Source organism: Octodon degus, unplaced genomic scaffold, assembly GCF_000260255.1.
Source record: "Octodon degus isolate 3935 unplaced genomic scaffold, OctDeg1.0 scaffold00070, whole genome shotgun sequence".
NCBI lineage: Eukaryota > Metazoa > Chordata > Mammalia > Rodentia > Octodontidae > Octodon > Octodon degus.
The window spans coordinates 11,126,456-11,154,386 of record NW_004524646.1 but is presented as its reverse complement, the minus strand read 5'-3'; the positions used below and the strand labels follow the sequence as shown (position 1 = coordinate 11,154,386).

The window sequence follows — 27,931 nt, the reverse complement described above, 5'->3', positions numbered from 1 at the left end:
TTTTTTTTTTTTTTTTTTTTTTTGTCTCTCATATTTTAGACCCAAAGGTCTTCTTTTCCCTTTCCTTTTTATTTTTGCAAACAAAACAAAAGACAGCATAGAAGAAAAAGCAAAATAAAGAAGAAGAGGAGGAAGAGAGGGCAAGAAAGGAAGGGGGGGAAAAAGCACCAACCCGGGCCGAGGAGGAGGCGCGCGGCGGCGGCGGCGGCGGCGGCGGCTCGGACCCCTTCCCGGCCCCATCAGTGCAGCTCTCCGGGCGATGCCAGAATAGATGCCGGGGCAATGTCCCGCCGCAAGCAGGGCAACCCGCAGCACTTGTCCCAGAGGGAGCTCATCACGCGTAAGTGTCTGCGGCGTGCACGCGGGGCTCGAGGTCGGGGCTTCGGGCGCCCGGGGCTGGGGACACCGAGCCGGGCGCACCAAGGCCGGCGGAAGCGGCGGAGCCGGCCTGGAGCGTGGCGGGGGGCGAGGGGCCCTAGCAAAGTTTCTCTGCAGCCAGGGGAGTCGCGGCGCCGCGCAACCGGACGCGCCTCGGGCTCGGGGGCCTGCGGAGCCGGAGCCGGAGCCCGAGCCCGGCCGAGGAGGGGGCGCGCAGGCGGCAGGAGGTGTGGGTGTGCGCGCCGAGCCGGGCTGGACGCTCGCCCCTCGGAGCGGCGTGTGTGGCAGCAGCGGCGCTGGTGGCGGGGATTGGAGAGGAGGGGGAGGGGGCTGGGGAGCGAGGGGGAGGGGGAGTCGGGAAGTGGGGAAAAGTTGGCGAGCGCGTGGGTCCGCGCTGACGGCGCAGGCGGAGGGGACCCGGTTGCGCTCCGAGCTGGGGGAGCCGGGGCCGAGGGGCGGCCGCCGGCTGCCGGCTCCCGGTTGCTGAGCCCAGCCCGGCAGGGCGCCGGCCGCGCCGGTCCTAGGATTCCGAAGCCGCCTTTCCCTCCCCTCCTCTTGCTATTTGCAAAAGAATCCAGCTGCGCGGCTGTTCGCCGGGCTGTAGCACCCCCTCCCCTCCTCATTTCCCCACCTCCGTCTCCTGGGACGATCTTGTCTTCTTTTTCCCCCACGCCAAAAGGAAAGGGGTGGGGGGAGAAGGGTGGAGGGATTGGAGTTGGTGAAAAATCCACGCCACGGGTAAAAAAAAGAAAAAAAAAGATTGACAGAAGTAGGAACAGAGATGCGCTTGTAAAATAGTAAAAATTTAAAGAAAAAGGAAATAAAAAGAGACCTATCCATCTTTTTTAATCTGTCATCTCAGTATCTCTCATCTTCTCTATCTAAATAAACAAGGCAGGGCGCAGTGGAGAGCCACTGGAGGGAATCGTGTGGCTTTCAGGCAAGTGGCCGGGCGTGCAGGCAGGCAGCGGGGCAGACGCGCAGCGGCTTCCAACGCCCCGGCTGGGTTTATTTTGCAAAGCAAAAGCGAGCGCGCGCGGCCCAGGTACGGCATTCGCGGGCCAGCCCGCCCGGGTGTTGCACGGGGAGGTGGCTCGCTGCTTCCTCGCCGCGCGCGGACGCGTCCCCGCTGTTCTTTCAGTCGCTGGTGCCTGGGTTGCCGTTGCATTTTTCTTTTTTCCTTTCTTTTTTTTTTTTTATTGCAATAGAAATAAAACATCCTCCGGGTGCCATCGAAACCGCAGGCTGATTGTACTCCTGCAATCCTCCGCGCACCTCGCAGGGCTGGGGCCGGGCTCCCAGAGCAAGAGCTGGAGAGAAGACTGTGCCCAGTCGCCGACGAGGACTGGCTGCCTGGCGGCCTGAGAGTCGAATATTTATGTTATATTTTAAAAAATTTAAATAAATAAATAAATATATAAAGGGGTTCTCTCCTCCCCTGAAAACACAGTATAGGAACCATCTGCTCTCCAGCAATTGCAGTTGCCATCTCTCCTTTGTTACAGCAGATCCATTAGTAAGAATTTGTGGGTTTATTATCATTATTATTATTATTTGGGGAGGGAGGAGTAGATATTAAAGTGGGGTTCTGGGGTGGGCGAGGGATGCCTTTTTGGAGGGATGGAAGAGGACTTTTATTTTTTGCTGCTGTTGTAACATGAAAGGAGACTAGCTGGTTGCATTTAAAACAAAATGTTTTGCAACCAGATTTGAGCCTGTCTTGATTAAGGTCCCTGTCGCAGTTGACATTTTGTTCCTCCACCAAAACACAGCCAGTGATCGCTTATGCCAGCCCCCTTTGGTGGGGTGGTTGTGTGAGTGCCTGTACTTGCAGGCGCCTAATTTCTGTAGCAGGCAATTTGCCTCATGGAGCCCCCTCGTAATTGCAGGGGTTGTTTTTGAGGAGGGGGCTGTCGGGGGGTTCAGAGAAGAGGGAAATGTGGAGTGTGAGTTACCAAGGTGGCAGCTGTGACAGGAGCCGGGAGTACTTGCAATTGTGAGGGAAAGAGGCAGGTAGGTTTGCTCGGCCTCTGCTGTCCCCTCCCCGGCATCCCTGGGGCAGCAGGAGAGCTCTGGCCAGCACTGGTGGCAGCTGCACACAGCGCGAAGGGTGCCTGCTGCAACCTCCTTCCACGCTGTGTTTGTTCCCTGCCTCTGAGCCTCTTCAAGCGGGCTGGGAAGCCAGCTGACACTGGGGAAATGGCAAGGAAGGAAGGAGAAAGAGGCTGAGAGTGGCGGACAGAGCACAGCAGCCCTGCCTGTCTTCCAGGGGCACAGGGAGCCTGCGTTTGTGCAGGGGTTTAAGCAGGGATAGTGGTCCAACCAGTTCTCAGACAAGGCTACTTATTATCCCCAAGCAGCTGGCTTTTCAGCCTGTCCTGTGTAACCCCAGGAGGTGGGAGCAGGCAGGGGAAAGACAGGAAAGAGATGCAGTCGAGGCTGCAGGGCCTGGGGATGGGCCTGCTTGACTTGGGGTGCTGGGGAGCCCTGGTTAGCAACCCCTGGTTAGGTGCCCTCTGTCACAGCCTCTACCCGGGGCTCACATTTGAGATTTGAAATGTGGAAGAAGCCACCTACAGCATGGCAGTATCTTTATCAGTCGGTAGGCAGCCTGCGGGCCTGTGGGGCAGCAGCCTCGGGTTCTAGGAGATGATGCAATTTACAATTGCTGGTGACCCGGGAAGTCAGGAGAGGCCATGATTGCATCCATAAGCTTGGGGTTGGGGTGGAGGCTCCATTACGAGCTAGCTACACTTACAGACAGGGCCGAGGAGGAGAGGGGTGAGGTAGAAAGAGTAGGAGACAGCTGGAGATGGAAGCCTGGGCTCCTGGTTTGTTTCAAAATGTTTGATCCAGATGGATATGGATATGGCTTTTAAAACCAGAGGACAGATACAGCTATTAATAAAAACAAACAGAACAACACAGTATGATTGTAAAAGGGGGGTGGGGGGGCAGTGGCTGACCAGGAAGAGGAAGAGCCACGAGCCCCAGAGCCAGGCAAGCAGTGTCAGGGTGCAGGGCAAGTGTTGTCCAGTCCATTGCAGGGCACCAGGTTTCCCAAAGGAAACAAGAAGCCCACGGTAAATTACGTAACCCCCACACGGAGGTGATTTTTTTCTACAGCCCACCAACAGGTTTCCTTGGGAGGTTAGTGGTTTTCTGTATGAATTCATGATTTTGCAAAAACAGTGAGAGACCCAAGATTGGATGTGGAAGTTAGGCCGTGTTGACCCCATAGTGGTCTCTCAAATTAGGTCTGTCAGCCGCCATAGGTTGCGAAGGTGGCCGTCCTCACAATGCCCATCCATCCCTAGGGTCTAGTTTGTCTCCAGAGATCCACTTATCTTTGAAGATCAGGCCTCCGATCAATTTCATAAGGCATAGGCCCTCTTTCTGATTCCTTTCCTTTTTGGTAGCTGGTGGGGGGCAGTGATGTTTGTCTCCCTTGTGCACAGAAGGGAAGCCCATATCATTAGAAGTGTGACATGTCAGCTGCTCTGATTCCACGGGAGAATAAAAATGTGTTCATCAAAGGTGTTATGCCGGGCTGATTTTATTCATTTGTAATTCACACCTGAGAGAAAACAGCCGGGAGCATATTTTAACAACCCTTAATATTTTTAAAGGGTATTTCCCCCCCTACCTGAAGATCTGTACATAGGCGTATGTCTTTTTTGGAGAGGGGCAAAGGTTGTTATCTACTTGCATTTGGGCTTGGTAATTTTTGTCTGACCGTCACAATATTCAGTGTTAGAGAACGAATGGTTTCAACAATCTTGAGGTGAATTCAGTTGCTTCTCAGAACCACGGGGTGGGGGCCGGGGTTAAAGTGTTGGGAGAGATACCCTGGTGCTCATCGTGCGGGACTGACCGAGGGGCAGGCCGGCTGTGGGTGCATTTGACAGTAATTAGAACGCTGTCTCAGGTGACGTGGGGCTGCAGTTGAATTACAAATTCCAGGCAGCGACAGCTTGGCGCTGGTTTCAGGAGCCACAGCTGGACGAGCCCCTGCACCGTCGGGTGGGTTAGAACCAGGCTTCCTCTCAGCGCTTTACCTCTCCCATCTCGACGGCTTCGCATTCGCATTCCGGGCTGGCTGCTCCTTGTGATAAAATAGTTTCCAAAATAAACTTTCAGTGGCTTGGCTGGGTGGCTGGCCAGCCTGCCGGCAGGCTGCCTGGCGCGCAGGGCGCTAGGGGGAGCTCGGTGCCCGTGTCTTGCGAGCCGGCGCCTGGCCCGGTGGCTGCGAGCCCGAGCCCGTCCATCAGCCGCGCGGCAGTTTACGGTGCTGCAAAATGTCTTAAGTGTGAAGTTGTAATATTGATTTTCCTGCAGAGATTCGTGCAGGACAGAATGAGAATATAAGTTTGAGAAATCTATTTTCAAGCAATCGCCATTGATTTACAAGCCCTTACTTGGCAGATGGGGACTTTTTTTCTTTAAATTTTTCTCCTTTTTTCCTTTTTCTCCCTTTTAAACAATTAAAGCGGTTAGTTTTGGATGAGCGTGCTCTCACCGATTTGCTTGTGGTCTTGACGTCCTGCCAATTACCTTCTGCTGTTAAAGCTCGCAGGAGCGGCAGCCTGGGGTCTGGGAGGAGTGTCTGCCAACCAACCCTTCCTGTGTTACGTGTATCACAGAGTCAGGGCACACGAGAGTAGCCGCTTCACGAAGTTGTATACCAGGACAGCTTGATGAATGGAAAGCCTTTTAGCTCAGATTTTACAACACTTGGGTTCTCAATCCCTTGAATTAGGTAATGTTCCTGCTATACTAAAGGGAAACGGCAGTATTCCCTAAGGATATAAAACGCCAACTCAAATAACGTGTAAAACTTTCGGAAGGGCCGGGTGCTTGCCAGAGCCAGGCTTGGAAATCTTTGGCCTAGGGTGGTTCCCTCCATCGATGCCATTTGAGGAGACCATTTGTCTCCTAAACATCGTCATTTGGTGTGGAGAATATGGGTACTTGGATCACACAAGTCTAGATCCATAATCTCTTCTTCCCCAAGTTCAAGCAATCTGTAGACAGCGCAGTAATCCCTAGTCCTGCGCGTGAGTGGGCTCAGTCTACGAGCAGAAGGGGTTGCCTGCGACAGGAAAGAGTGCTTTATTCTAACCTGAAAGAGAAATAAATTAGGTCAGACAAAAGCCTTGCGCTGTCACCAGCTGGAGAAGGAGGGCCAGCCATTTATCTGATGATTTCTCTACTTCATTTAATGTTCAAGCAGAGCCGGTGGTGATCCTGCAGTGGCAGTGAGCTCTGCTGGGCAGCTCAGTGCAGAGGCGGCCCTGTCACCTCAAATGCTTTGCCCAGGGAGTGACCTCTGGCTCACAGAGGACTGTTTTTAAAAATTCAGTTTAGAGGCCTCCATTGTCTTTCTTGGAACTTTGGGACTGGGGGTGGCAGTGCAAGCTGTGAGGTGGCATGCAGGGAAATCTGTGGGGGAGGGGTGTGATCAGGGTCCTTCTTGTCCTTGGGGAGCCATCTTTTCATCTCCACAGACTGAAGGAAGGATCCTCTGGGTGCCTGGTGAGGCCTGCCCTTTAGCTCGAACTCTGTAAAGAGTCTGGCTTCTAGGCTAATGCTAGTGCCACATCTGGAAAGGACAAGAGGAAAATAAATGCTCTTCAGGGACTGCGCCCTGCACCGGCAGCCAGGTTACTGATGCCGGCTGAGCTGCCTTCCCTGAAGACGGTACCAGCTGGAGACGCACTTCTCCATGTTCTAATAGGGAGGGGATGCCGAAGAATGCCAGGGAGAAACATCCCTGCTACCCCGCTGCTCTGGGCACGGCCTTGTCACTTGGAAGCCCTCTGTTTACTCACAGGACCTGCCCGAGGGTCTGGCATGTCCTGGCCCCACTCGCCCAAGGCCGCCCTCCAGCCCAGGGAGCCCACGCTGTGAGGTCTGCTTGCAAATCAGTCCCTGGCCTCCCCAGCAGGCTAGCTGCCTACTGCCTCCCTGGAGCCATAGCATTCCCTGGGACATGTGGAGAAATGCCGAGAGTAGGCTGCTGCCAGGAGACTTGGGATGGCAGGGACACTCGTCCCCTTCCTGAGGTGGCGAGAGGGGCTGCAGAGTGGCTTCACTTTGACTGGCCAGAGTGACAGTAGATGGAGGACTGATGAATGGCGTAATGTCCGCAGGACTTGCGTCCGGCAGCACTTTAACACATGCCAGTCTTTTGTGTAGTTGTTGAAATTCAACAGATTCCTTCGTTTTTCCCTCTCGGTGGCAGCTGATAATTTGCTTGGGTGTTGAATTAGCCAGCCCAAGCTATTTGGCTGTAACAAAGACCCAGATCACACCAAATTAAGTAACCTCAAAGTCAAGAGAGAGAGAAAAAAAAAACCCTGTTTTTACATAACTTTTTATGATCCCCTTGCCCTGAGTTGCTGAAATACAAATACATTTGTGAACCATTCCAGTGAGTCCATTAAAGCAACATGAAGAAATGACTCCAGAAAGTTGAACCCAGTGTTACTGCGATTGATGTGAGTCTCAAGTGGATGCCCCGGTAAGAATTAAGAAAAAAGGAGGTGCAGGTCGTGTTTAAATCTCTCCCTCGGAAACAAGCTTTGAGAAACAGCTCTTGCCTGTGAGGTTTTGCAGGTGGGCTCTGAGATTCTGAATTTCTCCAGCTAAAGCTGTGTATCCTATGGAAATCTCGTTCCGCCTGCACCTTTGAAAAAGCATAATGTTAAATGAAACAAGGCTCTTCATTTGGCCGAAAAGAATGCTTTTATATCGTATCATTATGAGCCCCGTTATGGCTCTGAAGATTTAGAGCCTTTGCAGTTTTATAGAAGAATGTGTTTAGAAGGTTTTCTGTATCGGTAAATCTTTCTTTCTTTTCTTTCTTTCTTTCTTTCTTTCTTTCTTTCTTTCTTTCTTTCTTTCTTTCTTTCTTTTCTTTGAAGCACCTACTTTATCAAAACACAGGTCACTTCGTCTTTGTTGTCGAGGGCTTAGTTTTTTATTTGTAACCTTTTGGTAGTGGCCAGGATTGGTGGGTACACCTGGACGTGGATTCCCTTACATATTTACTGCTTTCTCTGATGCTAGGGTTGATGAGATACAGACTCCTGAGCTCAATTTGGGGGGTTCAAGAGAGGGTGTGTGCAGTGGAGGAGAGGGCTGGCCTCAGCCTGTAGAACCACTGAATTGATTTTGCAGGAGGCTGTTCTTCATCTGCCCAAGTTTTGCTAGAACCAAACTGGAGTTTTGCAGGACAATCTGTGCTTGGGGTGGGCAGGCCCCCACTACTGCCTGATTTGCCTGTCTGGACTCCATCCAACAGGGCTGAGAGAGTGGGGTTCTCCTTAGGACATCGTGATATCTCAGGAATCCCCACCTTTCTGGAATTCAGGCCTGGCCAAGTCATGGAGAATCCTGGTCACTTTCCCAGGAGGAGCAATCCACACTGGTGTCGTGTTTTGCACTAGCTGCTTTCTCTGCCTTCTCCCTGATAGCAGAAGCGGTGATGGTTCTGCTTGGAGGTGTGTGTGCTGCGTTTCGCTTGGAGCATGCAGTGTGGTGCTGGTCTGGAGGTGCACCCGTCCCTCCATGGGGGTGGCCTTGGAAGGTCTAGGGAAGGTGCAGGGCTGTGACACGTAGAACAGGCTGGGCTCCTCAGACTTGTAGACTGGCAGCGTGGGCAGTGGCCAGGGCAGAGGAGGCTCAGCTGTGTGGAGCCTTCCACTTTGCCCTGCCTGGCCGTGCCTCCCAGGCCCCCATGTCCTAACCCTTCATGGCCCCGTGAGGATGTAGCACAGGTCCTGCTCCTGTCTTCTCTCCTCTGCTGGGCACTTCATTATTCCCTCAGTGGGGAGCGCTTCATAAAATCTCTTGTCGTACCTTTAAGCGTCATCTAGCCGTAGATTATTTTCTCCACCAAGAATTGATTCCTGCTCTCTCCTAGCCCTCCTCCCTCTCCCCTCCCCATGGTTGTTATTTTCCCTTGGATCCAATAAATTAAAAATTGATGGCAGCTCAGAAAATGTTGTGCTCCGGCGAGTGCGCATGTTGGTGCCGTTCAGTGTTGCCTGCAGTCTCAGCCCCTCCCCGAATGCTCACGCTTTCAGGGAGGAGAATGAAAAGATTCCTCTGCAGATTATTGGTAAGCTTGGGCTCGCTCGCAGAGGCTCTGTCTTCGTAGGAAGCAGGTGTGAAGTCTCCAGTCGGATGCAGAGCTGGGCGGATGGATGCAGAACATTTCTTGTAAACATGCATACACATCATGATGGCGGCTGTGACGTTGGTGTCACAGGGCTTTAAGAGCCTGGCATCCCTCCCCCCTGCCTATTTCCCCTCCCCACATCCCGTGTCATGGAAACAATAATCCTGCATGTATTTCTCCTGGATGATGGGTTAGCTGTTACAGACAGGCATTTGGATTTGAGTCAGTGCAGGGGAAGGGGAACAGGGGCCCGTGTCTGTGTGCACAGCAGGGTATGTGCCCTGGCTCTGGGGATAGCAAGCAGCTGCCCTCTTGGCTGGAATGCCCAGGAGGGCAGGTGCAGGCCATTTGTAGAGGTGGACCAGGGTGGGGCACTTAGAGCTATGTGTAGGGGACTCTCTGGCCAGGTAAGGCCTTGCTGAGCCCTGGAAGCAGCTGGGGATTTGCTGGCCACCAGCATTCACCGGCCTTGGCATTTCTGTCTTCTGCCCCAAATTCCTTCACAGCAGAATTGAGACCCAGGGAAGTCTGTCCTAGGGTCAAGCGCCTCCCCTTCCACTTAGCCACGAAGCCCATATTATCTGTGAAGCCTGATTTCATTGCTTCTAAATGCATTTATCAGCTGGGAGAAGGCCCAGCCTTGTAAATAAAATGTGGTTTTGTTGTAAGAGAGAAATCTAACTGGGGTGTGTGTGTGTATGTGTGTGTGTGTGTGTGTGTGTGTGTGTGAGAACATGTGTTTGCTCATGCGCTTCAGGGTCTAATGTCACGGGGCCCTCACAGCCTCTGATGCCTGACATCTGAGCAGGCTGCCAGCCGCCTCCATTCATTCTTCCTCTCAGTGAGTCACCATTCAGCGACCCCGCTCCTTCATAGGGTCCATAGTATTTGGGGAACAAGAGTGTGTTGAAGGGCTGCCTGACACTTGGGGAGCTGCTGGAAGACCCCATCTTTTCCTTAGTTTTGAAAGCCTGGCTTTGCTGGACAAGGCTGCAGAAGGGGCTTCACATTTGTCTCTTTCCGAGAGCTTTCTCTTCTCTGGGTGGCAGGGCTGACCCTGTGTCCATCCCAGCAGGCACCTGAACCTCTGGGGTGCCCAACCTCAGCTGTCTCCAGGCAGAAGAGCTGGTTCCCGGAGGTCCCAGCACCTTTCCTCTGTGCTCCTTTCAGGGCTTGGCCATGTGGCGCTGTCTCCTTGTCTTTTATTATTGATACAGTTCTAAGAAGGGACACACACACACACACACACACACACACACACACACACCCTACACATCCAGCCCGGTATCTGCCTGCGAGCGGAAATGAAACCACAGTGTTTGGGGTGTCTCTGGAGGCCTTTCAGCCTGAGCTTGCAGGCCCAGTGCTGGTCCACTTGCTGTGACCTACAAGTCAGGTGGTTTTGGGGTTGCCTGCTACCTGAATGCAGGGGCAACCTTTCTGCCTTCCCTGAGTAAGTCAGGTCAAAGCTCAGAGCCCCACGGCCATTCACAGGAGTTGGCAGGGTGAACACACTGTCACCTTAGGAAGTTTTACATTCAGTGCTGAGAGTGGGCAGGGAAAGGAGCTTCCTGGAGTGTGTGGGGGTCTGGCCCCTTCCCCCCCCAGCTCCCTTAAGGGCCCTGTGTTGGAGCATGGTCCGGGGAGGTGGAGGCAGGAGTTCAGAGCCAAGCCTGCAGCCTGCACAGTTGAACGCTATCCATGGGACCCAAGCAGTCCTGGCCCCCAGCTGTGCGGCCGTGAGGGGACTTGATGGTGAAGCCACAGCTGTCTTGCAGCGACCAGCGCTGGGGACCGTCAGAGTCAGTTACCAGGGTTCACAGACCTGCTGCCCAGGGAAAGTGCAGAGGCAAGGCGAGGCAAGGCTTTCTTTCCCAGGGAAAGGGAAGAATACCAGATGTCACAAAAAAAAAAAAAAAAAAAGCAACAAAGAGGAACAGCCCTGGCAGAAGAGTGACGGAAGGCAGGGAGGGTGCCTAGGAACAGGCCGAGGTGGCCTTCGCTAATTTTTAAATTAGTCTGTGTTTCTTCTGAGTTAGACAATGTGTTTCAAGTTTTGTAGCTTCCAGCTCCTAGCGGAGAGAGGAGCCATTCCTGCTTGTTAGAACCTCTACCCAGGAGGGCAGAGGTAGCTGAGAAAGTTAATAAAAATAATCTTAAAAAGTCCACTGAAGATTCAGTTAACAGACAGAAAGGACTCCCTGGCCCGGGAAGGACGATCCAGTCAGGAGTGTGGATCTGTGCTTGCTGTTTGGAGCACACTGTGGACCAGGCAGCGTGGCAGGCCCCGCAGGGGTGGCCTTCACGACCGACCTGGGTATTTCACCTACCCTGGCTCACTTCAGGTCTCAAGTTCATTTTGTCTTTTTTCCCTTTTCAGCTCACTTCCTTTGTGCTTCTTCTTCTTCTTCTTTTTTTTTTTTTAACAAAACAATATTTTGACATCCTCCTCCCGTTTATTAGCGCGCCTCCTCTAGGAATGGTGCACAATACATCCTTATATTTCTAAAGAACTGTTTGCATAGTCCTCTCCTTTGGCTCTGAAATTATGTATATGTAATTGGTAATTAAAGGTGCGAGCTTTTCAATATAAACAGTATTGCTCAATGTTAGATCGTTAAAGGGAAAGGAGGCACCGAATAATTACCTTTTACGTTCTGACAAACCTTCGCAGGAACCCGGTCTCTCCCTTGAAGCACTGTTGAGCGTGAAGGTTGTGATTACATTCTAAGCAGAGCAACGCATCTTTTCATAAAATAAATTGGTAAATTAATTATGTAGCATTGTCTTCGAACTCCTTTTTAAGTAAACTCCGATTTCTTTTTAAAGTGTAATTAATGGTTTCTGGGACCGGCTTTGTGAGGCCTGTTTCTTTACCTTGTTGGATCTTTTTGTTCGCGATCTGCACACAGTACATTTAGGATTTTTCTCGTCTGCGGGGTGATTTCGTCCTGCCACGTCGCTCATGCCTTTCCACGTTTAGTTCTGCGGCGCGTCTGCTCTTGCGTAACCTGCGCAGGCCCTGCAGGTGTAGCTCGCCCTCGGCGGCCGCTCCCTGCCTGGCTGCGCGCGGTCTGTCCGTGCGTGCTCCGGCTACGTCACCAGTCACCAGTCGCGCTCTGCAGCCGGTTTTTCGCTCGAGCTCTCCCAGGCCCAGAGCAAGCCTGCGCTCCGAAAATACAGAGCAGTGATTTGTATGGAGGGTGGAAGATGCCACAGAATTTTTTCCTTAAATTAGCTCTTCTTTGGCTCTGGCACGGCAGTAACTTCACTGCCACGGAATGTCTTCTGCTCTTTCCCGTCCCTCGGCCTCATTCCTCTGCGGCTTTCATTACCCTTCCCTAAATACCACACAGTTTAGGATTACCTGCGTCCTCGGGGCGCCAGCCTTTGGTTGTCCCCTGGCTTCTCTGAAGACCCCAACACTGGTGTTTTCTACTCCACTACTGACATATGCTCAGAAAAATTCCAAGCCAAGTGCGGTCAGATCCCGAGGGGAAGAGGAAACCTCGGGAGCACTGTCCACCTCCCATTACCGATGACACTTTCACTGTTTCAGTTTTCCCCTAAGGGGGTGGCTGAGTTTTGAGATATTTATTAGCTACCAAATATGGGGGTCGTGTACCCACCATAAAACAAAATAACACAGCCCTGCCCAGCAAACAAAACTCAGTAACAACAAAAAGAAATTTTCTGAAGAGCTGCAACGGCATGCAGCCTACTGAAAATGTGCTAGATACGTGCCAGGAAATGCTTTTGGCGTCTGAAGATTTTTTTCTATTTCTTTTTAGAGGGGAGCTGCAAATAAAGTCAACCTAGGACCGGGGCAGTGGGAGCCGAGCAGCGCTGGGAGCTGCACAGAGCGGTGGCATGGCCACGCCAGGCCCCCCTCCACAGGCGAGCCCAGTTTCAGAGTTTCTTCTGTGGCTTTGTTTTTCCTTTCCATATTTTTTGGAACCTGACACTCACTTGTTGCTTTCTGAGCATGTGGGCTTTTTTTCTCTCTCCCCGAAGCCCTGGCCCTCTGACGCACCCGTCTGTGTTTCTGTTTTCTAGTCTGGTGCGCAGCCAGGGCTCAGGTAGAGGAATGTGAGGGGGACGGACATGAATGGGGAGGACACAACATGAATGGAGGCCTGGGGGGAGGGAGGTGGCAGCTCCTGCCCCAGCAGGGTGACACGCTCTAGCTCAGTGGCTCTCAGCCTGGGCTGCCCACGGGAACCATTTAGGGTGTCAAGGGAAATGGTCACCTTTGCGTCCCAGTGCAGCGGGTCTGGGGTGCTGCTGCCCCGGGGGTTGGGGTTTTCAAAGCTCCCAGGTGATGCTCAGATCTCTCAAAGGTAGCTGATACTGTGAGCAGCTTGGATGCACGTGGCGTGCACGTGAACACGGACGTGTGTTCTCAGGGCGTGCAGGGGGATGTTGGCCGCAGGGATATGGGAAGCACTGAGATCAGCTGCGCCTCAGAGCCAACCCTTGGGAGCAGGGCTGTGCTCTGAGAGCCCCAGTTTGCCCGACCATCGCGAGCCAGCCCTGGGCAGGCCTGGTGCAGTCCAGCCACCGGCAGTGAGGGCACCTGTTTCTTGGTGGGAAAGGGCGGGTGGAAGGCACACTGGGTGCTTATGGCCGCCTAAGCCCATCTGTCTTCTCTGCCCCTCCCCGTCTCCTTTCTGTCTCCAGCAGAGGCTGACCATGTGGAGGCTGCCATCCTCGAGGAGGACGAGGGTCTGGAGATAGAGGAGCCTGGCGCCCTGGGGCTGATGGTGGGTGGCCCCGACCCTGACCTGCTCACCTGTGGCCAGTGTCAGATGAACTTCCCCCTCGGGGACATCCTGGCTTTTATAGAGCACAAGAAGAAGCAGTGTGGCGGTAGCCTGGGTACCTGCTACGACAAAGGCCTGGACAAGGGCAGCCCGCCACCCTCCTCGCGCTCCGAGCTCAGGAAAGCGTCTGAGCCCGTAGAGATCGGGATCCAGGTCACCCCTGACGAAGATGACCACCTGCTCTCACCCACGAAAGGCATCTGCCCCAAGCAGGAGAACATTGCAGGTATGGACACTGCTCATCTGGCTGTTGTGGAAGTCTCTTCCTGGGCCCCTCGCCCTCCATCTGAGGGGATCAGTGCTGCGGGTGGTCCAGGAGTTTCTGGGATGGACTCCGGGCCACTGGCGGGGCTCTCCCTTTCTGAGGACCCACCATTCAGGTGAGCCTCTGCAGGAGACAGGCCTGGGCTTGGAGAGGCCCAGCTGAGCTATGCTGAGTGCTTCGCTTGGCTGAGGGGATTCTGTCTTGGGGCCTCCTCCAGATGTGATCAGGGGCAGAGGTGAGAATTTGGATGCCTGCTTGTCCTCGTCTTTGGTGATCTTGGATCTGCTTGCTGAGTCCTGGCTTTGGAGTCAGACTTGATTTGCAGTCTGTTTTTCACAATCAAGATGCGTCAGTTTCCCTGTATATAAAATGGAGCTAAGGAAACCAAGGTTGAGAGGGCTGCTGTGGGGGTGAGGGAGAGTGGCAAGAGGTGGCAGCTGGGCACCACTTAGAAGTGGGAGCTCTCGCCTCTTCTGCTGGCTCTGGGCTCAGTTTCCCATCTGTGTTGAGAGTGGTAGGCTGCTTCTCGTGTTGCATAACTGAAGGGTAGGTCTGGGGAGGGTCGTGGGAAGCTGGAGCGCTGTGCCCTCGGGGACTTGGACATGCCCTTGGGCACGCCCACTCGGCTGACCTGGACAGCTGGTCTTACCACCTGTAGAACAGGCGCGGGCCTCCTCTTCAGGCGCAGCTGCGTCCTCTGGCAGGGTGTGCTCCTCGTGGGACTTCTCGCCGGCACCCCAGGAGCCTCTGCTCTGCAAGCCAACCTGAGGGCTTGCTTCTGGTTTATACTTCTGGCCCCAGCAGGCCTGGGCAGCCACAGGGCCTTGGCCTGCCCATGCTCCCTAAAAGTGGTGGCGTGTCCTGGAGCCAGGCTGGCATCAGCGCTCATGCAGAGGAGGGTTTCAATGCTGCTGGGGAGGACTGACTTTGGTTAAATGCTGTATGAGTCCCTGCCTCAGTTTCCCCATTTGTAAACAAGGAATGAGAATCCAGGAGAGGACTTTTCTCTCCAAGGTCCCCTTTGTCACTGCAGCACCCAAGTAGGTAGCTGGATGGGAAAAGTACATGGCTAGATTCCCAATGGAGCCTTTTGAGGGCACTGGATTGCTCGCAGGAGGGGAGACAGATGGGCATGAGTGGGGACCACCTGTCACCTCTGAGGCTCTGGGCCTCGCTTTGCCCACCTGCACATGGGGTTAATGGGATGGCCTGCAGATTCCCACAGGAGCGTGCTGGGCAGTGCGGAGGCTCCAAGGGTTCTCCTTGACCTGTGCAGGTCCACCCAGCATTTCCTTCAGCAGGGCTGAGCCCGCAGGTGAAAGAGGCTCTGCCCCCTTCTCTGCTTTCTGATTCATGAGAGGAGTCGTCCAGCCTGGGATGGGAGCCCCGGGGTCGGCATGCGGACCCTTCTCAGAGCGGCCTCCACAAGGACACTTGTCCCCTGCCTCTGCCTCGGTGCACAGCTTGCAGCTTCTGCCCAACCTCTCGCGTCCTCTTTGCACCTTGTAGAGGTGTTTCCTGCTGCTGCGGGGCTGTGGGTCCGCATGGGGTGCTTGGCTCTGGAAAGTAGCCGAGTGTGCTGTCGTGAGAGGCAGTCAGTCCCCTAGGGAATTTTTGTCATTCTTAGGTCCCGCCTGCCTCCCCTTTCTTCCCCTTCCCCTTCCTCTTCTTTTTCTTTTTTCTCTCCTCCTTCTCCTTCTCCTTCCTTTTTTGGGTACTGATATTGCAGCAGCCTTCAGTAGGTTTATTCTGTGTGTAATGAAGGATATTCCTGGCCTTTCTGTTCAGCAACAGGACCAATCGATTTCTTCATTCTCGAAGAAATATGTAAAATCATCCCTTGGAAGTCTAAAGAGATATGTTTGTTCAAAGCATTTAAAATGCTATTTTAATCAAAGGCAAGAACAGTCTCCATGCTGTGTCAGCTGTAGCCAACCGGCCCATTTTAACAAATCATCACGCACTTCCTTTCTAGTCTCTGTTTTTCCTGTTTCCCTCCCTACTTTGGTCCCAACTTTTCTTGCCTTTTAAAAAATTTAATAAAAAAGGAAAGATTAAAGAATAAAACTTCAGTGGCTCAAATGTATAAAGTAATTTAATATGGTGGGAGCATTAATTATTTTAGCTTAATTGAATTCTGAGGACTGCAGCCCTTGCAGTTTTGTAGACAAGCCCTGTTTATTATTTCTCTGTGTAGATTAACAGTAAAGGAAACACAGATAACTTTCAGTTATTTATTGTAAAATAAATGTGTCAATTCATGTGTAAAGCAAGCTGCTCAAAGATAATTGAGTCTTTATATTTTAAGAGGGGACGAGGCTACTTGGGCGCTTCTCTGCCCAGGCTTCCGGAAATCCGCACAGCTGTTTCCCAGGCCCCTGCCTCGGCTGCCTTTGCTGGGACCCTCACGGCCTGCTTCTTCCATGGCTCCACGGTGTCCCTCAGACCCTCCAAGCCCTGCTGCTGTCCCCATGGCCTTGCTGGCCCTGGCCAGCAGCTGGTGGGCAAGTGGCATTCCTTAGGGGGACTCTGCTCTGGCTACCCGGCTTGGCCTCCCTTGCGAGGGCCAGCAGTCCTCGCTTCTCCTCTCCAGCAGTTGCTTCTAGGACCTGGGCGCTGGGGAGAGGGAGCTCCAGAAATGGGTCAGAGTGCTGGCTTGTAAATGTGTGAGGTCCGTCCAAGCCTAAGTGTGCCCCTGGGACAGAGACGGCTTTGGAATTTGGATAGGTGTCCCACCAGGTATATAGATCTTGATTGGCCTTTTCCTAGGAAGGGTCGTTCTGGAGATGGACATAGAAGGGTTGCTGCTGGTCTTTTTAAAAAAATATAAAGTAGAGGAATAGGGAGGTAGAAGGAAGAGGAAGAAGTTTCTGAAGCTGTGGCAGAGGTCATTTCGTTCATTCATTCATTCGTTCGTTCAGTAACTGACTGTGGTCCTGGGCTCTCGGGCTCCTCACATGAGATCATGTCCCATGTGGGGAGTACAGCTCACAGGGAGCTGGGAGCAGCCTGGCCCTGGCTGTGTGCTTGCCAGCCAGCCCTGTCCTCCGAGTTGGCCGAGGTCCTGGGCAGCTGTACCTGCAGACGGGTGGAGCTGGCCGGAGGCTGTGCATCAGGCCTACTGCTCTGACTTGAGCAGGGTGGCGCTGCTCTGCCCAGGGCACTTCTGCGTGTTGCTTAGATCCTTCCCTGCTGCCATACTGGGCTCAGCCAGGCTCTGCTGGAGGACAGCCCCTTCTGTCTAGGGCAGACAGGCGGCCCCCAGCCCTGGGAGGGGAAATGGGGGGTGTTCCAGGGCTGCCAAGGGCACCAGCTGCTGAGCGCCTACCTGTGAGGGTGTGTGAGGAGGGAGGGCTTGGAGCGTTTGGGTTTGAAGGCCACGGGCAGGGATGGGAAGAGCACAGGTTGGCCTCACCCTGCTCGCTGGCAGCCCCGGACATGCGACCTGACCGCCTGGGCCTCAGTGTCTTCATCTGCACCACTGAAGACTGGGTCTGTGGTGTGTGCCAGGTGCGTGGGGCTGTGTGGGCTTCTCCCTCACTGTGTTGGGCTCTGATGCCCTTTCCAGGATTGGAGGAGCCGATGTGGGTCTCCTGGGAATGGACTCCTGTTAGTGTTAGGGAGAAACTCCCATGGGTCCTGGAATCCCACCTTCAGAGATAGAGTCGGAGGGACAGACTGGTTTGTGTCCAGCCCTCTGCCATTTGTCACATTACTGTCACACTGGTTGGTGACTTCGAGGTCTTGGTGTCTCTTGGGTGGGATCCTAGTGCCATTGTCTTGCTGACCAGTCCCCTCACTTTTCCGGCCTCACTGACCTTGTCCCACGATACATTTTAGCATCAGGCAGAGCGCTGAGTGAGCTGAGCATGGGAACATCCAGGTAGCACAGGCCTGGGCTGGAGGAGGACCAGACTGGAAACTTCTAGAAAGGCAGGCTGAGGGAAGCAGGGCCTACGCTTGGTGTCATACAGGGTGCTTGTTTTTCTCAAGACCTAGAAAAGTGATCCAGGACTCTGTCTGCACCGCCTTCCAGATATCTCCTCAAATGCCATTTGGATGCCACTGGAGGGGTCATGCCTGGTCGCTGTTTTCTGGGTTTTGCCTGTTTTCACCTCTTCTATGACCAAAAGAAACTCTGCTGAGCAGGAGGAAGTAGCTATCAGCAGTCACTCATAGGTTTGATGCCCTAACCCCAAAGATCCGTTTTCTGAAGTGGGGTGGGCAATGAGTGAGAGGAGGCTGCCTGTGTCCCTGTGCTTGGGGGTGACAGGATGGACCTGCTGAGATGTCCCTTTCTGTCTGTGGGAAGGGCCAGGGAGGAGCCGGGGCTTGGGGATCACAGTGACCTGTTGCTGAGTGAGATGTGCTATAGAAAAGTGACTCAGAGGAGCTTCAGGATTTTCACGCTGCTCTGGGAATGTTGCCTTCAGACTTAGAAATAAAATAAATATGAAAAAAAAATATTAGTGTGGCCAGTGGGAGAAGCTCAATAACTTGCTTGTGCTGGAAAGTGGAGATAAACTCCTCTAGCAGGTTGTCTTAAAAAACTTGCATTTGATCTATTTGGAGTTGTTATTTTCCCTCTAAATTAAGATTAGTTAAATCTGTGTGCGTCGTGGTATGGATTATCTCTTTTTATTATTAAGTCATGACAGCTAATTACTAGCTCTGTCTGCACTGAGGAGCAGGGAGTATTCTGTCCAGGGCAGTGGCCCTGGGTTCTGGCAGGGGCTAGGTGTTGCTGGTGGCCTCAGACTGAGGCAGGGTAGTGTAGAAGAGGGGCTCCACCTGCTGTACCCCTTTGTACTGGGCGGCTTTCTTGGTTCCATCTTTTAATTACTCAACCTGCAATAGACGCTTCTAATCTGTGTGAATTTGGGCTCAGAAAGGTTAAAGGGCGTGGCCAAGGTCATACAGCCCTAGGAAGGCAGGGCACTGTGCAGTGAAGGATGAATAGGAGCCTTGGAGGGACAGGAATTCTGTCTGCCTGGGTGGCAGAGCCACCTGTGGCAAGTGCTACCTCTGGGTCTTTGGAGTCTGCCCTGGAGGTGACCCTTTGTGGGTACAGCCAAGAATACTTAGGTGCCCAGAATCTGTGACCCATGGGCTAGGGCACTCTGACCTTCCTGGTGAAGGTGTTGCCAAGGCGGGTGGCAGCAGAGAAAGCAAATAAAATGCGAATCCAGATGGGCTCAAGCTGGGGGATTATTTTATCCATACAAATTATTTGCTCTATTTTCCATTCATTTTCCAGTTCCTCCCATCCACAGCACATTGCTCATTTTCTTTTGTGGAACTTTGCTTCTGCTGTCAGGTTGCTGTGTGCCTACCAGCCGCAGTTCACCTCCCCAAGGCCCGGCTTCCCGTGATCTTTCTGAGCTGCAGTTCGCTGGGAGGTTTGGGTTGGATACAGCCATCCCGAGAGGGCTGCTCGTGGGTCCCGAGGAGTAGCTGGCCTCCTGGTCTCACTGCCAGCCCAGCCCTACGGCCCTCACCTGAGCCCCGTGACCCTTTACAAGCAGCGTCTGGAGCAGTGGCAGCCAGGAGTTTGGGGCAGCTGTGTCCCCTGGAGGAGCCCCACTTTCCGTGCCTGTAAAAACAGGGAGTGCTGGTGGGCAGTGCCCTCCTGCTGGCTTCCCAGGAGGTCGGACCTGAGGCTTCCTGCAAACTGAGTGAGCCAGTGCACAGTCTGCCCGGAGTTACCCAGGCCTTACAGCACTGAGCACTGCGGTATACTAAAAAATGTTATTGTATTTAAGCAAAAAAGGACAAAAAGGTACTGGCCAGGGCTTGGGAGAGACCTCGGGGGTGCAAGCGCCTGCCTGGCAAGCGCAAGGACCTGGGTTCAATTCCTGGTACCGCATGCATGCTGGCACCCAGCCAGCCACCAAAACCAGGCGTAGTGGTGCACACCTGTAATCCCAGCGCTCGGGAGGCTGAGACAGGAGGATCACTATGAGTCTGAGCTGTATAGTGAGACCCTGTGCCAAATAAATAAATAAACAAACAACAATAACAACAAATACTGGCCAGTTGTAAGGATTGGGTTTTGTTTTTTTTGATCTGTAAATAGTTCAGTGACCCTGACCTCATTGTGCAGCCCAGGCTGGCCTAGAATTTGTGGCTTTCTTCTTGTCTCAGCTTCCTTCGTGCTGGGATTACAGGTATGCACCACCACAGCTTGGCTTTTTCGTTTTCTGTTTTGGTTGCAGACCTTATTTCCAATCCTGCAGGAGCAGCTCGCAAAAGAGGAAGGGGAGCCAGGAAAGAGTAAAAAAGACACCAGGCTCCAGAGGGGAAAACTTTACACTAGCTTCCGGCCTAAGTTGTTATTGCTAGGTTTTTCTTTTTTCTTTTTTTATTTGACAGTAAATAGTTAGCAGCTGACTTTAGTTTTTTATTAGGCATTTGACAGGAGTTTCTTTCTTTTTTTTTGGTTGTTAATTTTCATGCCCCACTAATGCTTTGCCACCAGCTCTAGAGTCTGTTAGGAGTGGGTTCTGTGCTGGTTGTTGGCTGTCCATAAAAATAAAGCAGCCTGGCTGTCACCCCTGCCTTGGGGAGGTCACCTTGTCACTGGGGAGGGGGGAAAAAGGCTGGGTTTTTAATTTCACACATACCCACTGGTGTTTCATGCATGCCAGTTGCAGTTTCTCTGGGCTTTGCAAACTCCATACCCTCAGGAGGTAGCTGTTTGCTGAAGATGCAGTGGAAACAGAGATGCCATTTGCCCAAGGTTGCCAGTGGTGAGCCGAGGTCCGGGGTGTCAAGGTGGGCAGTCAGGCCCTCAGTGTTCCCCTCTGCAGCGTGGCAAGCTGAGGCTGCCGTGGTACACTGGGCCCTGTGCTCCTATCCAATGTTCACCCAACCCAAGCAGGAAATCAGACTTACTTTCATTTTGTAGCCAAGGTAACTGAGTCATAGGGAGGTGAAGGGCCCCACCCCGCCACCCTGGAGAGGCTCCAGGCTTATGGCTTCTCAGGGGAGGTGTTTACTCTTCCCAGGTGGTCTCCCTTCACAGGCCTGATACAGGTCCTTTCTACTAGAGTTGGTCGGAAGCAGCCCTGCCTGTCCCACACTTCTGTGGATTATGTATCACCTGTCGGCTGTGTCTTCTGTGGCACTGTCCCCTGTTTAGTGGGTCCAGGGGTGGGAGGTTCTCAGAGCATCCGCATGGTGCAGCCGACATGCTGTGTGCGCCTGCGTGGGTCCTCTCCCTCTCTGGACTTGAGCCTTTGGAGCTGAAATATGAGAAGGAACCGCTAGTGCTGCCAACAGCTGCAAGAGCCAGGCCAAAGGGGCAGGCTGGGGGAGACTCTAGCTTTCCACTTCAGTACCCTTCCCGTAGGGCAGCCCCAGCCTAACTCCATTTTTGCATTTGGGGCTTAGAAAGGAAGTCTTCTCTGGAGAAGGGTGTCGGACAACAGAAACTCATACGGAAGGGAGACCAGGGTCCTGCACGGAGGTGAAGATCACAGGTGGTTGCAGGCCCTGCTAGGGCCCTTCCTGAGCCCCAGCCTGCGCCTTGTGTTGTTGCAGCTGTGTGGCTTATTTGTGAAAAGGGTCCCCGATTGTAGAAATTCCAGGCTTCACAGACCCTGCCCCATCCTGGCTCAGAAACCAGTTGCAGTGGCCAGAAGCCTTGAGGCTGGTCAGGGCAGATGGGCCGGCAGAGGAGGCCAGAGCTTTCAGAGGCTGTGCTGTTTCAGGGGGGTTTCCTTGGAGCCCCCAGCAGGTCCCTGGTTTGGCTAGGAGGATTCTGCATGGTTGGGAAAGGAGGAGTCTGAGGAGTCTGTGTGGGAGGGGTGGGAAGGAGACAGGGGACACCCTTGCGCAGAAAGGTCTGCCTGAAACTGTTAAGGCAGTGTGGAAATGCGACCCAGGCTCCCTCAGGTGGAGAACAGCAACAGGATGGCCTTTTGTTGGAGGTGAAAGTTCAGACTCCCTCCACTACAGTGGAGCAAGAAGGCGGCCCCTCAGCGCTGCACATTAGCAGGCCTGGGGCTTGGACTCAGCCTCAAGTAAGAGGAGTCCTGCCCACCTCAGTGTCCAGACCAAGCGGGGGCAGCAAGTTGCCCGTGAAGGTCATGGGGAGGCCCTGTCTCACTGTCTCCAAGGTGGATAGGGGCTCTCTGTGCTGGGAGCGAGGGACAGCTTGGCCTGTCTTGCACTCAGGGTGACAGAATTTAGACCGTTTTTGCTTACAGAGGAAACAGAACAAACCTCTGGTGACCTCTCCCCACCTCCAACAACTGGCTCAAACCGTCGGAGTCGTGGACCCGCTGGCTGAGTTCTGCTTTGGGGCTGGAAAGTGTGCTTCTCCCTCCCACCCGAGTTCAAAGCCAGGCAATTAAGTAACCTAAACTGCGGTCTTCTCCCTGCACCGCTGGCTTGTAAAACTTTCCCTGCAAGCGAGGCGACTTTATTCGCAGAGAAAAATAACTGTAATTTTCCTGACCTGGCCTTTACTTTGGGGAGAAGGAGAATGGAGGAGTCATTTCCATAAACACACCGGGGTCGAGGTCGCAGCCGAGGTCCCCACTCCGGGGCCAGGGCATGCGTACCACAGTGCTACGGTGGGGATGCGGCGGGTGGAGGGAGGCAGCCGCCCCAGGTGGGGTGTGGGGGTGGAGTGGACATCAAAATCCTCGGAACCTAAGGCCAGAGCGCTCTAGCTTCCTCGAAACCGGGCGCCACCAATGCCACTTCCCGCGTGCCCCGACCATCTCTGCAAGACTCGTCTCGCCCTGCCGCCCCACCCCCAGCGACCTCCTCCAGTGCCTTCCCTCCCCACCACTGTGCCTTCCCTCCCCACCACCGTGTCCACCCCACCGCCCACCTGCCGGTGCTGGCAGGGTCGTAGGATCTCAGGCTCCGCCCTCTCAAGGGCTTGGGTTGGGGTCCACTAGCACCCCTGCGTCGGCTAGTCGGGTACAGTGGCCTTCCTCGAGGCCGACAGGGGTACAGGGTGGCTCTGGCCTCCCGGGTCCTGACAATTTTGAGATTTCGCAGAGGGACCAACCCCGGCGGCCCGGGTCCTGATGGGGAATTCCGAAGCGCTACTCCTCGGCCTTGGGGCGCGAGAAGGGTCCTAGCCGTGGCCTCTCCAGCTTGTGTCCAGGCTGTGCGCCCCGGGGCCGCCCCTTTCCTGCCCTCCCGACTTGGGCCCGCCAAGTGCGCCGATTGTGCCTTCCTGGGCGGGACGCCGAGGGGCTCCAGGCCCATGCATAATTCGGGGGCTTAATGGGCCAGCTGCCCGAGCGGGGCGCCGAGGGGCGAGGGGCGGGAGGAGGCAGCTGACCCTGCCCGCGGCTGGCCTCGCCGGGAAGGCGCGCTCCTTTCTTCCTTCCCTGCCGGCTCCCCTCCCCCTCTCGGCCCCGGTCCGAGGAAGGCGGGGTGGGGTGGGCGAGTCGAAGGGCAGGCCCCGGGGTGGGAGCGGCCTCTGTGTGTCGGAGGGACTTCTGCTTTTGGGGTGCGGGGAGGGGGGCGTGCAGTGAGAGCCGCCTCGGGCCGGCTCCCGTTGGGGTTGGAATGTAGGTTTCCTCCGAGCGCCCCGCCGCCCCGGAGTCTTTCTTCCTCACCCCTTTTCCCAGCCCCCCGGTGGCCCCCAGCCCAGCCGCGGCCGGGCGAGCACGCCCCTGGCCCCGGGCCAGCCCCCTTCCCGGCTGCGGGCGGAGATGGATGGAGGTAGAGACCCAAGGTCAAGGGCGGGAAGCCCGCTGGCGGGGTGGGGGATGGGGTGGACTGGGGGTGCTTGGTACTTGTGGGGCCGCCCCCCTCTTCCACCAGTCCCTCCCCAGCCTCTGGGCGCCTAGGCGCACGACCTTTCCGGACCTGAAGTACTGCATTTCAAGACCCCTGAAAACTGCCAGTGGCCCCCTGCCCGACACCAGCCGGCCTCCTCACTCTGGTGGCGTGCGTGCCGTGTGCTGGGGTGTCCAGGGGCCCTCTCTCCGGCTGCCATCGTCGCTTGGCAGGGCCCAGCCGATCCAGGTGAGGCCTGGAGGTGACGGAGCCTCAGTTCTGCTGCTGTTTGGTTGTGCACGAGACCGGCTGGTCCCAAAGTGCTGTGTCTCCGAACGTTTTTTTTTCCCGAAGGGGAAGAGAGGAAACCTGCTTCTGTGGAGGGGAACCCTGGGACCGAGGCTTTAAAGCACTTAGGGACAAAAGTGTTTTCCCAATTGTGTGAGAATGGAACCCTCCATTGGCGAGGGACACAAAGCCTGTGAAATTAGAGGGAGTTAAATGTCAGTCCTCCCTCCAGCCGGGTCTCCTCTTACCAGAGTCCCCCCAAAGCGAATTTGTATGCAAATGGTCACCTTGCTAGAAGCCTCTCTTTATTTTGCTTCTTAAAAATTGGCCTCCAATGGTTTGAAGCATTCCAACAGGCCCTTAAAGGCCGAGAAAAGCAGCGGTTGGACCTCCAGCGTGCCTACCACGCAGCTCTTAAGAAAATGCTCAAACATTTTCCTGAAGTGTTATTTCGGAAATAAAAAATACATACTATTTGCCTATGGAAGATTAAAAGTTTACCTTTGCTGTGACAGCGTTGCCAGCCTCAGATGGGATCCACATCTCTGTTCTCTGTTACTCAGAAGTAAATCTGAGCCAGACAGAATAGATATGCTGCATGAGGCAAGGTAGTTAAAAAAAATGTACAAACATATATATTCATGATTTGGGTCGGAAACTGTATATTGCACTTTTTGTGCTGTCTGGAAGCTGTGTAAACAATGCCTTCCTGACATTCTGAGTAAGAGTTGATCTTAAAAAAAAAATCCCGGATTTAGCTAATCTGAATTTTGAGTAGCTAGCTTTTCTGTTGGAGGAGTCTGAAGGTATTTGTCAATTTATTTGTTGAAAGGGCCTGAGGAAAAAGTAACCAATTCAACACTTGGGAACTCAAAGCGATTGCCAGTCTTGGACAGGAAGGTTTTCATTATCTGCCCGGACTTGCTTGTCGATTTCTCAGACGTCCATTTATAGCAGTTCCAGCAAGATAGAATCTGCCTTTGAATATCTGTAAATACGGGTAAAGATCACAATCCGGCACTCATAATGGGCCGAGACGAAAAGGCAGATTCTCATGTTTGATTAATATTTATGTCACTGGATTCCTTTACAGAAAGAAAGATGAAAATGTTAATTGTGTGTGTGTGTGTGTGTGTGTGTGTGTGTGGCCTCATCCTAGGTCTCTGTATGTAGTTCATGTAGGGCGGTGCACAGTGTTGGAGTTTTGGAGACCAGGTGTGTGTCGGGGGTTTCTTTTTGTTTGAAAGACAGGTACCTGTGCTGCCTGACTTGATGGGTACCACACCGAGACATCGCCCCACGTCATCAACAGTGACAAAAATGAGGCACCATTTCTCTTTCTAGGTTTGGGCTAAGGCAGAGGGCAGAATTGAGGAAGGTTCTGTCTAGAATCTTCCTTCAGGCATGCCTGCAGTCCTCAGGGTTCCTCACGCCTGAGCGTGCAGGACGCAGGCATTGCTGCCTGGCTTTGCTTAGCCGCTCTGTGTGTGGGAATTTTGTCTACTGGATCTTGCTGAAATTTATCCAGTTGAACTGGTAGCCAAAGAGATCTGAGGAAGGAGACCTCTGCGAGTGGCTGTTAAACGTCTTCAATTTTATGGCTTTGAGAAATGTAGCTCTCGTACAGGATTTCCTACAAGTGTGGCTTCCCGGTGCGGTTCCCGTCTTGGTTAGACGTCTGACAGATATTTGTAGTTGCTGGGAGGTCAGGGGCCAGCTGGAGTGAACGCCTGCAGTCCAGACTGGCTTCGGCCTTGCGCTGCCTCGTAGGTCTGTCCTTCCCAGGCAGCCTTGGCGAGACGTCCCTGCTTAGTGTCTTCACCTATAAAGTGGGCATGTGCGGGTGTTTACTGCCTGTCACCGTGAAGATATGAACACAAACTAGTCAGCAGGAGTGAAGCAATTGGGGATTTCAAAGACATCATAAAAGTGTAGACAGTTATTGTTCAGGCTGTGGGGGCGGGCGACTAATTTGCAAAGGGGAAAGGAATCAAATAGCTGCTTGTATAGGGTGTCATTTTTAATGCAAAGAGAAAGAATTAGGGGCTTTGGGGAGGGGTTTGGGGAGGGAGCACTCTGATTCTCAATTTAGTAACCTAATACCAATAGGAAACACCCTCCTCCCTGTCCTCACTCATTTCAGAAGTCTCCGGGGAGGACTCCTTATCACTGTTGGTGACTGTCCTGTGATGGAGAACCCTAAGAGCACTACTAGTTGTTGCCCTTTGCCTGAATACCCCAGAAAAGGTGTTTTCCTCGTTTTGGGGTTCTAGCCCCAGAAAGGAGGGAGAAGGACCATGATTTGGGTTGGAGAAGGCTGTATACAGCAGGCAGCGTTTAAGTGCACGGTCTTACTAGGTGAAGGCAAGGAAGGAAGTCAGTGCAGGTGTGGCTGGGGACTCTCTTCTTTCAGGCCACCTTGCAGAGCTAGCAAGAATTGGCATTGTACCTGCAGAGTACACAGCTGGTTGCTATGAAATGGCACCTTCACTAGGGAAAAGCAGGCCCTGCATGGACTGTTGGGGTTCCATTTTATTTCTTGTTTTTCTTTCCAACAGGCTTTTCTTTCTTTCTTTTTTTTTTTCCAGCAAAGGCTGAATGCCTTAATTTGATTATTAATAAGAATAACCTTAGCCTGAAACTGCTGGGTTAGTCTTGCTGTTTAAGAATATATGTGTGGCTTCTGCAGTGACGGGGCCCAGTCCTCAGGCGTGAGTTTTGGGGTTGGGAAGGGTGAGTGCTCCCCCCCCCCCCCCGGGGTGGTGGTGGTGGTGACAGAGCCCTTGTTTCAGGCTTCTGAGCTGAAGTGGGATGGAGGCTGCAGGTCCCCAGTCTGCACCGGTGCGGGCCTGCAGCCAGAGGTGTCTGGTGCTCCTTAATTGAATACAGATCTGAGTAAATTCCACGTGGGCATGCAAGGCTGGGCGAGGGAGGCAGCGATGCTCCTGTCTCTCCTCAGGCTGGATCGGAAAGCTTGTAACCTCCCAGCCCTGTCAGCTCCTCATCTGGCCCATAGGGCTCGCAGAAGAGGTAGGGCAGCACAGGACTAGATCATGCGACGCCTGTGTATATATTGCTTGTATGAACTGGCTCTTCCGTCTTTTGTTAGTGACAGCTCGTTAGTTAAGCAGCAGATCAGCGCTGCCGTCCTCTATACCTTGCGTATATTCTGGGTAGAGCCTTCTTGTCCTCCCCAGACTCTGACCCTAACTGTTCAGGAGGTCTACAGTGTGGACACTGCCTCTTCTCTGGCCCCCCTTCCCATTCCCCCTGGCCACCCTTCCCTTCAGCCCAAGTGGGCTTGGAGCGGCGCGGAGGACAGGCACGCTAAACACAGCTAAATAAATCATGTTTACGCTTGGCGTTCTTGGTAGTGAAAATCTGTTGGCTGTTTCTACTTCCTTATTTCGCAGCATTTGCTTCCTACCTGTTTTTGAGCACATGCCCAGAAATAGTAGTTTTGTCAAATGAGGGGATAATGCCAGCCAGCCTTTCTCGCTGCCAAGGAAGCTGCTGGATTTTGCAAAACAGAGTGACGTTTTTTTAGTGACACTGATGTTTTTTTCAAAGAAATTAGGATGTAGAATAAGGGTATTAAAGCACACTTAGGGAAGGGAACGAAAAAAGCGGCCACCTAGGCTCCCTGCCGCCAGGGCCGGCAAGCAGGCATGGAGAAGAAAAGGCTCATTCGTACGTGTGCGTGGGCTCCGCGAGGGCAGCTGGCGGGCGTCGGAGGTGGAGAGGCTGCTCGGCCCAGAGCGCTGAGTCAGGGTCCCTTCCCTGCTTCCCCAAAACTTCATTTACTCCGCCACTTGGGGGATGTGGTGCGAAATTGTTTTTTTGTCCCCTTCTTCTGTTTGGTCTGCGGCTGTTTAGCTTCTGGGGCTTCCTGAGCGCTGCTCGATGCTTTCCCGGCTCCCCTGGAGAATCTCACCCGGATCTGGGTCTGGAGCTTGCTGGGATCCTCGCTCCACTGTCCTTGTACTCGAGATGAGGCCACAGCGTCAATGCTGTTTTGGGGGCATTTGAAAAAAAGTCCTTTTTATGACCGGTGCTCCCTGCTGGCCGTGTGACTTCCTGGGTACTGATAGTCGCAGACAGGCTTGCAGGGCATGGCAAAATTTCAGAAAGGTTTTAAAAACAAGTAAATAAACTACGGGTGATGAGGTGGGGTAGGGAGGTGAGACCTGTCACCTCACCTTCCAGCATTTCTGGGTGATTCTGTCTGAGGTCCTGCTCGTCAGC

The 27,931-nt window shown here is 53.6% G+C and overlaps 1 protein-coding gene across 1 annotated transcript in view; it reads left to right on the top strand.

Annotated features, from left to right (window-relative positions):
• The first annotated feature begins 282 nt into the window (after positions 1 to 282).
• The window catches only part of Bcl11b (B cell CLL/lymphoma 11B), an 82,442-nt gene continuing 54,793 nt past the window's right edge, over positions 283 to 27,931 (top strand). The window contains exons 1-2 of the mRNA XM_004635223.2: positions 283 to 340; positions 13,244 to 13,612. Of these exons, the coding sequence (XP_004635280.1) occupies positions 283 to 340; positions 13,244 to 13,612 (427 nt within the window). The remainder of the gene's footprint in view (positions 341 to 13,243; positions 13,613 to 27,931) is intronic.